Genomic DNA, 10815 nt, shown 5'->3' on the forward strand with positions numbered 1-10815 from the left:
AAGGTCGACTAAACGCATATGACGGTAACAGAGTTCAGCAATAGATACGATTGTTACATCACACCTTAAGGGCACAGAGCTATCGTGCCCCGGTTGCTCGGTAATTTTATGAATAGGAGAGAGTAAATAACCGTTTCTTTATTGTGCGCGGTTTTGAGAGAATAGACAGTGAAAGCTTGTTATGAGCGCTACCGGGGCAAGCCCCGGCTAGGCATTCGCAAAGCGAAAACACAGAAGAGAATTCGATTTTCGCATAAACTTCGCTATATATGGGCATTTACAAGCGAAAGGACAAGAAGTATACGATTTTCGCTGTGATTTCGGTTCATATAGATAGGTGTGCGTCTATAAATGGTAAAGAATTGTTATTGAACAGAATTTTAGGTGGGGCAATGCCCCAGTTGCCCTATAGGGCGAGCCGCCACTGCGAGCAACGTTTATTTCATAAGATCAGGTAGAAATGTATTTTTAAAACTTCGAGTGAAATTATCAGTGGTTTCGCTTTGAATTCCTTTGTTTCGTTAAGACAACTTTTCTTTGACAAATGAGACACATTGGTTTTAAATTTATCTCAGCGAAATAAAATTCGTTGTTCCACGCAGAGTCTAAAACCAAGTTGCCGTCGTTAAAGTTATCCGTCCTTGGCGTGATCTGTTCAAGCCTGTTGTGGTGAGTGTACAACTGCCGGGTCCAGACGAATTTCGGTCATCAAAACAATGTCAATTGATATCCGAGCATTTCAAGAGACCAGAACACATCAAAGAATGAGTCATCAACACACAAAACATAGACGGTGAGACGGGAGAGTTATTATGTAGATGAATTGTTATTGTACAGTAGTTGTAGTAGTAGTTAGTAGTAATTACTTTTAATCAAATACGTTGCGTGCTACAAAGTAAGCGACTGTGAGCCGCCCGTTGAGGACCGTGTATTAGAGAGAAACTAGAATTTCGATTTAATAATAATGAAGCAAATTCAACGTTAACATTTAAATCTGTTTTATTCCTCTCAACAAATACGAATGCAGGAACAACACTAGACTGCGATCAAAACAAAGCCATCATAGACATATGGAAGCTTATATCTTCAATAGAGTAAATGTTTTACCGGTGTGCAACTGTATTAATCCTTATAGGCCTATTCATCGTATTTTGTCCAGTCCATTGTTGCGAATGAAGGTGTTACTGGAAAGGAACCCATGTGTTCCGTAATAGTCTTGATAATAATCAAGTATTCAAGGGTAAACAGGGTTTGGATTTTCCGGTAACATGCTGGATCATTTGACTGCTCTGGCCCGCGAGCGTGTCTATGGTCTAAATCCGGCCCGCGACGCAAGTTGAGTTTGACATCTATGGCTCATACCTTACAAAATGTGCTGGTTTAAATTTGCAATATCACTTCGTTTGAAATACTGATATATATCTCAGCTATCATGTTCACGGTTTATAGTATAGGCCTACCTGTACCATATTTTCAGCAACGCAAAGAAAGACATTTATTTAACCGACAATTGAATTAAAAGTAGAATTGTTTCGTTCTAGTTTGTCAATACTTCAACTTTCCTAGGTATGTACTGGACCAGGGGCGGCGATTATATTTCACACACCCACACTCCAGCGAAGACGTCGAAAATATTTTGGCAGGCCTACAGGTAAAAGTTAAAACTATATTCTGCGGATTCTCTGCAGTGCCTTTCGTGATTCTGGTCGCAGTTCGCTTGGACAGTGGTAACTTTCAAACGCCTATTTAATTTCAGGACATATTAGCATAAAAAACATTATTTCACTAACTCGACATTCGAGAATGGCTAAATTACTGTATTTATGGGTGTTGTGGGAAATTACCAAGCTGCTCTTTGTTGTTGCATCTCAAGCTTCATGTAGCTTAGTAAAATAGCATTGTAAATTCGATAGGTTCACAAACAGGGAGTGCTACATTCTCGCTTCATCTGCTTTGACCAAATGCCTGTATTCCTCGCGTGATTTTGCTAGTAATTTCGATATGTTCACCACAAACAAAACAGACGCCTTTTCTTCTGTCTTTAGTGCTATATAGATCTTCTTGAAATTGTGGCAATCGTCGTCCCCCTTTCTGTGTTCGGTGCGTACCCTAACACATCGATTATGCTTGAGGACGACCACTGATCACCAGACTTGTACAAACTAAGCATTTAGTTAGTTGACGGTCAACTAACTAACCGTTTTTTGAGTAGTTCTAGTTCTAGTTGTAGTTGCGGATTTTGAAAACCGCGTAGTTCTAGTTCTAGTTGTAGTTGCGGATTTTGAAAATTCCGTAGTTCTAGTTTTAGTTGTAGTTGCAGATTTTGAAAATTCAGAAGTTCTGGTTCTAGTTTTAGTTGCGCATTTCAAAAAAATATTAGTTGCCGAACAACTAGAAAACACTCGTGTGTCCTGCCCTGCGCGATGAGAACTCTCCTCGCGTGACAAGTGAGGTTACTTAGGGTTACTAATGAGATCATGACAAAGGATCAAATGCTCATTGTTGGATCAAAATTAATACATTGATTATGCCGAGTTCACTGATAACTCGGGCAAATTTACAACAATCGACAGTGCGCAGCGCACGCGATCTCCCGCTGAGGTTGTTTACTAATTGGAGAGAAGACTATCTGGAATCGCCCAAGGTATCTTTACGAAGGAAATTGCCCGTGTCGTCTCCTTCTGGCTCTTCAACGCACAGGAAACCGAGACTCTCACTCTTCAACTTTCTACCTCCAAGTCAGTGTCGTCCGCTTTGAAGTTAAATCCGGCCCGTCTGAGGTGAAAAAGTATGCCCGGGAACAGCGACTACCCCTGGGTCAGAATGTGCTAAACTGTTGGCCGAATATGACTGACTTGCCAGAATTACGGAACTTGGCGAAAGATTTTCTTGGGATGACTGCGACATCTGCGCCCAGTCAAAGTGCTTTCTCGCATGGTGGGGTTTTGTATTCCCAAAAGCGGGCAAAATTCAACGAAAAAACATTTTCGCAACTCATGTTGATTCGCTGCAATCAGCAACCGCTGCAGAAAATGGTTTAGTTTATCCTGTACTGATTACAGAATAGTTCTGTCTGTCTGATTTTTCAGTAATTTCGTTGTACCGACGTTCATGTGGAAGGCTAGAACGCCGAATTCTAATAAAATAAAAATGAATGTGTTGATTGAGAATTAAATTCAGTTAGTTGTGTTAGTTGCCGATATTTAAATTTCGTTAGTTCTAGTTATAGTTCTAGTTGCAAGTTTTGACAATTGAGTAGTTCCAGTTCTAGTTCTAGTTGTGGGATTTGAAAATTGGGTAGTTCTAGTTATAGTTATAGTTGCGAGTCTTAAAAATTGAGTAGTTCTAGTCATAGTTCTAGTTGCGTTTTCTGAAAATTCAGTAGTTTGTACAAGTTTGCTGATCACTTGTAAAAATTGACATGTTTTAACATAGTGTCCGACCTTTAGTGGTGTGGACACACGCAAATCACTCGGATCAATGCGATCGGATTACGTAATTCTCACCATCTGTCGGAGGTAATCACGGTACCATTTAGTTTGGCTTCGCGAGCGTTAAATTTGATAAAACAGGTATCAGTCGAAATACTGCTATGGTACTGATTACGAAAATATAAATTATACTCTGCTCGTGTCCTGGAACACCCCAAATACGCCTTGCATTGTGACGGAGCTGGAGATTGTGACGTAATAATACTTTCACTTCTACTTGTGTAGGATCGCCGACTACTCGGCCATATCTGCACTCAAAACTACAATATTATTGGTAAAGCAAGAACATTTCTAGTTAACATTTGACTAGCACTTGCGACTATCCTCACAATAAGGCAAATAATTTGCAGAGAGTAAATGTATTAGTTGCAACTACGGTAACAGAAATTCAACGCTTATCGATATATACGTGAAACGAAGCGAGCCTTAAAATAACGTTAAATACCAGTGATAGGGATTGGAATTGCAATTCCTAGATGATCTGATGTCTTTCTGGAATACAGGAAAGTGTACGGCCTGGTATTGACCTTTATATGACATTCAATTCTAATCATTTCGAAAATTGAGTTTATAAATTTGCTAGTTGCTTAAAGTCTACTAACTTCGCCTCGTATAGAGATGGCTCGTTATAATTAAAGGTCTGGTATTCATTAGATAAGGATTATACACGACGTATACATCTCAATGTCACTAATACTTCGAGTTAGAACGTTATCAGAGGGAAATGGACGAATCTTCATAATCTTCTTCGGAACTTCATCTCGGAGTAATCAAGGTTTTGCCGAGTTGGAGGAAAATTCAGGTTCGTCCATTCAATTTCAGTCCTGTCCTTCGTGAGACGTGTGTTGAGATTGGCATGGAAGCAGTCAGTATACCACCAAGCTCCGTGGCTGAGAGAAGCGCAATTCCCACTTGGATATGCGTCATGATCTGCGTCTTTCGTTGTGAATGGTTGGTTATTGTGAAACGCGAGTGAATCTGTGGCGTTTCCGGAGTATCCGGACACGTCCAATATGTAGTTGGTAGAGCCAGGTCCAATTCGAAAATTACTAAATAACATGATGCGAAAAGTCTTGAATATGAAAGCAATACGTAACAAATATTTTTCTAACCTGGGTAACAAAACGGTTCTCAAAACACTCACAATAAACACAGGAAAATAGTATTTTCGTTTGGCAAATTATCAATTAAATACTTGACATACTGTAGCTACTTGGAGCAATTATATGAAACGGCGTTGAAAAAGCTGTGTTAGCAATTTACATCCAAACCAGAGAGGGACAGTAACGAAGTACTTGTACTTCAAGTACATGTTGACTACTTGCACTACTTTTTCAAGCAATGTCTGAACTACTTCTACGTCCACTTTACATATTTCAGTATTCTAGGCAAAATTAGACCTAGAATACTTACATCGATACTTACTTGGGAAAACCTACTTCTGCTTGTGCTCGAGTATAAATTGACGAAAATACTTTTACTTGTACTTGAGTACGAACCAGGGCTACTTTGACCGCACCACCATAAAACATGTATGGGAAATACAGTGCGAAATAAGAATATACTTGCAGTATTTACGTGAGGCGGACTTGAAAGCACAGTGTCATCACAAGCTATACCAATAGGAATCCATTCGGTTCCGTCCGCCTAATTATCACGAAACGATGCGATTAATATGCGCGCACGGTGTCGATAAAACGTGCAATAAAGAATATTGTTGTTTGATGCGAGTTCAGGAAATTTGAGTTTCTCCATATTCGGTTCGCAAAAACATTATCAATTTCGTAATAACAAGCTCGGGCTTCTTTTGTATCGACCTATTCAAAAAAGAAGTTATTTATCAAACCTATCTATGCAAACTATATCCGACCTAGGTAATTCTACAGTCTATTCAATATAATTGCATGTAACGTCCATGAATCAATTTTGCAGTAGTTCGCGATTTTCCTTAATCGCGAGAATAATTCCTTCGTATTTGATTTACGTTGAGCAGCCGAAGGACTGAAATAAGACAACGGATGTGTCTTGTGGGCGAGGTGCCAGAAATGTTAATTAAAACTTTAGTTTATCCATCTATACCAGGGGTGGGCAAACTACGGCCCGCGGGCCGCATGCGGATCGCAACACCGTTCTGTCCGGCCCGCGAGAGTCTAAAGAAACTCAATAAAAATATTGATAAAGTGCGTACTAAAAATCGAATTAATGCAGGGATTTGATTAAACTTTTCTTAGTATATTTCACCATGATAATTCTAAGGCAGTGGGTCTCAACCTGGGGGACGCGTGCCCCTTGGGGTCATGAAAGCATCTGAAGGGAATCGCGAAGCTGAGCTCAACTGAAAATTTTTCCGCGCTTCGCGCGATATACTTACAATTCATAATGATTGCTCTGTATTTAGTATGAATTTCATATTCAAAAATCTCTCATCAATAGTCGTAACCTCCCATGCCACCAAACTATCCGTTAGGTTTGCTATAGCATCCTGGTTGCGTTTTGTGATATGACGATAAGGGGGCGCGAAATCTACACATATAGTAGAAGCGTGTTTGAAGCTAACATGGTTATGATGCTGTCAGCATTATGTGTCCTAAAACTGAACCCAAAGCGGAATTGATAAATCTATAAACAGATCACTGCTCAGTGTGCTCACAGATTTAAATTTCAATTCTGTTCTATGAATCGGGACAACAGACTTTCATCTCCTATAGTTTTGACAAATTGGTTATTGAGGTCGACCAGCCTATGAAATCTCACCATTGTTTCTGACGCGTGTACGATATCATCATAACAATGTTTGGTTTGTTTCAAATAAGCATATATATTATCTCCATGTCCTCACTATATAATCAAATACCAGCAATATTGCGGTTTGGTTTATGATCCCAATTTTATAAAGTGCGGCCCGCGAATGGATTCAGATGTTGAATGCGGCCCGCGAGCTCAAAAGTTTGCCCACCCCTGATCTATACCATGATTATTTATTTAATTTTATTACTTTCTAATTACACGTGAACGGGAAGAGCTATCAGTAATATTAATATATGACGCAAAACTATTTCCTTTCTACACGTGTGAGCTTTGTAATGTAAAAAAGTAGTTTTATGATTGGCTGACGTCACTTCTGTGAGTGAAAATATCATGGCAACGGGGCCCGGGGAAATTTTCTTATGAAACATCATACTTAGGAATATAATGCCGCAATAAAAAAGACAATGAATTAAATTTTAGTTGGACTAGTGACTAAAGCCAGTAGTAAAAACCAACACCTACCGGTACTTGGCAGACAGATGGACTCCACCCGTCGTGATCATATTAATTTTCAACTCATAATCTCCTTCCCGAGTCATCTGATGTAACGCCTCCAGTCCTGATAAAATATTATTTCGCGTATCATAACTCAGCGGATTCAGTGCGACAATAGCATTCGATCAATGACATATGCATTCGAAGCTGTTCACAATGAATTGCACTACCACATGCTTATCTTGGCTGGTCTATGCATCATGTCTTCTTTCTTCATATATTTTAATTACGTAATTTTGGAAGTAAAAACGTTTATTACTAGTAATTCATGAACATTTTTATAAAAATACCAAAATCATTGGTGGCGAAATAGCGTATAGTGCTATACGACTAGGGTTGCATTTAAAAAAAATATTAAAACGAACATGTTTAAAACGAGGCCTTTGATTGAAACATGTTTTTATTGTTTTTTTTTTTCTGAAGTGATGACGTCACGAATAATCAATTTTGACGTCATACGAGATTAACATTGACAATTGAAAATAAAGGGAAAATATAGCTCCTTTGACGAAATATCTGTACTATTCCTGTTCAACCGACTAATTTGAGGGTTCCAACCATCCCATATCGATATACTTCGGCTATATGGGGTGATAATTTTCCGTAGTCTCATCCAACATGTTTTTGGAAAGTTTTCACACAATTATGGCATGGTTTTACAACTAAAAAAAACAGTTTTTGTAAAGGTTTTTGTTTAAAACACTGTAAACAAAGTGTTTTAAAATGCCGTTTGTTGCAAATGGAACCATAGCTACGATCTACAGCTGCAACACTAATAGGTTACGGATTCCTGTCCTGTCCGGCCGTGGTCGACTCTAGAATCCAAACTCACTTTTTGGATATTTATCCAGGCTCCACCGCGCCATCTCCATCGGAGCAGTGTCTCATAGCATTAGGGGCCAGGGAAAATGCCGATCCCGGGATCACATAATTTTAAGCTATTGTACAATCCCGATCCCGCAATTAATCCAATTAAAACCCCATGTTCGCTAGAAGGCATTTACCACGGATGGATAAGCTCTATATCTCTAATTTGCTCTTAAATTAGTTCCAATATCAGCTGATGATCATGTACACTCCACATTACTGTGCCACTAATACCGACTATGATGGCATAGCAACGAATTGGTCAGATACTTATACTTTTATGCGGTGCTTAAGAAATTTTACCGACATGTATTACTTCCAAATTTCTATTGTGGGTAGACTACTCTCATATCATTCAACTGCTTTCAGTCATACAGGTATACACCAATGGTACAAGAAACCAGAATCTAGCTCAGAATTATACCGCGGTATGAATCGAGTAAAACATTTTATTGCAAACTACGTCTGCACGTAGGAAAGTAGAAAGATATGCATGCCGGCAGGTAGGATTTAGGACCGTGATATAATTCTGATCTTGGTCCTGTTTTCGTAGTATACAACCCAACACGAATTATAACAGCAATCATTTTTCAATGTGAAGTGTACGGTTTGATGCATACTACATGACGTCATATATTTGATTTTCAATACCATCCGTGAGTGTTATTTATTCAATTCAATGATTGAAAACACGCCCACATATAGAGATGATGTATGTCATAGTTACATGTGGTAGTTTATCGCTATATTCAGCTATTTCAGCTATATCAGCTATTTGAGCCTATGCCAACATTTGAAGGGGGAAACCAAGCAAGCATCGTCATTTCCCTTTACTTTTACCTGAGCAATTACGCCGACTAATATAAATTGCATGTTTGTAGCTTTATAAATACGCTGATACTTACATCCACTGCGACTCGAATTAGTATAGGGTTCATCAATATGCAAAGCCTATATATACTCGTACCTAACCAGAAATCATCAAAATCGCCAAATCCGTTCACGTAGTCAGACCAGTTTCGGAAGAAATCGACATTACCATTATTTCTTCTCTGAAAAACCTGTAATAGCAGTGGAAACTGATCTCATCCCCTTTAACAAATCACACATTCAACATACGGTCCAGTTTCCTCCTTCATCTCTAACGTCACAAAACACGTTCTTGAATCCAATTCCTGGAATGAGTAATCCGACCACACCACCATTGCTTCTGTGTGCTAATTGTGACTCGATTTGATCGCTTTCGCAGGTACTAGGTAATAGAGCTTTAACAGCTACAAATCATAGGTGTGATTTCAGAAAATTTATTTTGAAAACAAGTGTTATAACAACACACCTTTCTCTATTTTTCTATCGATGTTTTCTTCGTTCGTAGTCCCGTCAACGTTTCCCCGAAGCGAATTTCTTTGTTCGCACCGGATGCAAGCATCGCGAATATCCGTGTTTCCATCTATCCTATTTGTTGGCCTACCTGTAATTGGGTCCATGATACGCTGACCAACGTTATAGTTAGGCGGTTCCCATTTAAGGCACTGGCGGCAAGCAAAGCCATAGGGCGTCGTTCCATCTGTGATTCTTGATCCCTTCGTTTGTGATGCGAGGAAAAGTACAACCAGCAGTAAAGTTATGGTACTTGTTGGTATTTCCATCTAATATTGTAAAATATGTTAGATTGACAGTTTCTGTTTTCGACCTTTGGGGCATGAATACCTCGAATTCACTGACCTGATTTTAGCCTATTACGAGCATTTCGTCACTGCCGTCTTAACATATTCGAACCCAATTTAGGTAAGTATCGGAAAACTGTTAATAATGTGTTGGTTCATACATGAAATTTTCAGATACCCCTGACTGCTTCACATACTACACGCACATGAATTGGCACTTTTCGTTTCAAAGACTTGATACAAACGCGAACATACTGACAAATATATCACCGAATTCTCACATCAAATGCATGAATTTGTCATGGTATAAATATGTGAATTTTTGAATATATATTGGCGTTTCGGTCAAAATATACCTAAGATTTCTGAATTATATTTCGTTTTGATAGAAAAAAAAATTGCCTGTCTGGCCACGAGACAACCACTCTGCTATGCGTAAGGATCACTCTCTAGTAACTGAAATATCGACCATGAACATCCCTTTTATATACTATCGTTTAAGTCGAAAATCTGGCGGTAGGTAATCACCGATAGATCTTCTCCGGAGTATAAGTGAGGGTAGGAGTGCCCGACGGGAACGTCTACAGAGTGATTGAGAAACCAACAACAATACCAAGAACACTACCCGATACTGCTTCTCAGTACATTAATTGATCTTCTATGGCAGGGGTCACCAACACGCGGCCCGCGGGCCGCATGCAGCCCGCAAGGTCATGTTTTGCGGCCCGCGACATGATTTGAAATTTCGAAAGAACTCTTCGTAAAGCATTTTGTAATGCTGAAATTTATTTCAGTTTAAACATGTGGTTGTTGTTCTAAGTAAGATATTCCCACTATTCCTCACCAGCTGATACCGCATCATTCCATGGAGTAATAATTTGGAAATTTGCTGATGTGAATGGTCATATTATATTGCCTTGACGTGCAATGGCCCACTGCCAAGGCCGAGACGATTGAAAAGCGACTTCCGGCTCCCCGAAAGACCAAGCTTTTCGGGGAGATAGTTCCCCAGCACGTACACCGTATCTATAGCTAACTGAAATATTGATTTATTAGTCCAGGTCAGTCTGCGTCAGAAGAAGGAGAATTATGAGGCCGTCGACAATTAATTCGATTAGGATGTGTTGGCGTAAGGCAATGCGCAAATGGAATTTACGAACTGACTCCTGAATTAATGAGAAGTTTGAATTATTCTTCAAATTTATTCGCGCTACGCGTGGTTCCGTGAGAGTTGATTTTCGATTATAGTATAGTCAGAGGTGGTCAGTAACGAAGTACTTCTACTTTTTGGAAGTACTCAAGTAGTTTTCCTCTACTTCTGGTACTTACTCAAGTAAATCTGATTTTCTCTACTTCTACTTCTACTTCAAAATATTTTGTGATCTACTTACTTACTTTTCGGTATTTTCAGTTTGTCAAGTAGAAGTAGTTTAATCCCCCAATAAGAAAGATAGCCTGAGGAATTTCGGGGCTGTTTCCACGGAGTA

At 39.3% G+C, this 10815-nt stretch overlaps 1 protein-coding gene across 1 annotated transcript; it reads right to left on the reverse strand.

The window, feature by feature from the left end:
* Positions 1-3834: 3834 nt before the first annotated feature.
* LOC145446426 (fibrinogen-like protein A) lies at positions 3835-9398 on the reverse strand. The gene is made up of 5 exons (XM_080324716.1): positions 8998-9398; positions 8781-8935; positions 8629-8722; positions 6762-6858; positions 3835-4540 (listed from the first exon to the last, which is right to left on the reverse strand). Exons 1-5 carry the CDS (start codon positions 9308-9310, stop codon positions 4228-4230), a joined length of 972 nt encoding a protein of 323 aa, XP_080180842.1. The 5' UTR covers positions 9311-9398; the 3' UTR covers positions 3835-4227.
* Between the last annotated feature and the right edge of the window lie 1417 nt (positions 9399-10815).

Source organism: Botryllus schlosseri, chromosome 1 (assembly GCF_051294905.1).
Source record: "Botryllus schlosseri isolate E-star chromosome 1, Bs_hap1, whole genome shotgun sequence".
Classification (NCBI taxonomy): Eukaryota; Metazoa; Chordata; class Ascidiacea; order Stolidobranchia; family Styelidae; genus Botryllus; species Botryllus schlosseri.

Coding starts and splice junctions, on each gene's coding strand:
- LOC145446426 (XM_080324716.1), bottom strand. CDS start 9,310: ATGGAAATACCAACAAGTACCATAACTTTACTGCTGGTTGTACTTTTC. Junction 8,936..8,997: donor CGATAGAAAAATAGAGAAAG/GTGTGTTGTTAT, acceptor TATGATTTGTAG/CTGTTAAAGCTCTATTACCT. Junction 4,541..6,761: donor CATCTGTCTGCCAAGTACCG/GTAGGTGTTGGT, acceptor CATGTTATTTAG/TAATTTTCGAATTGGACCTG.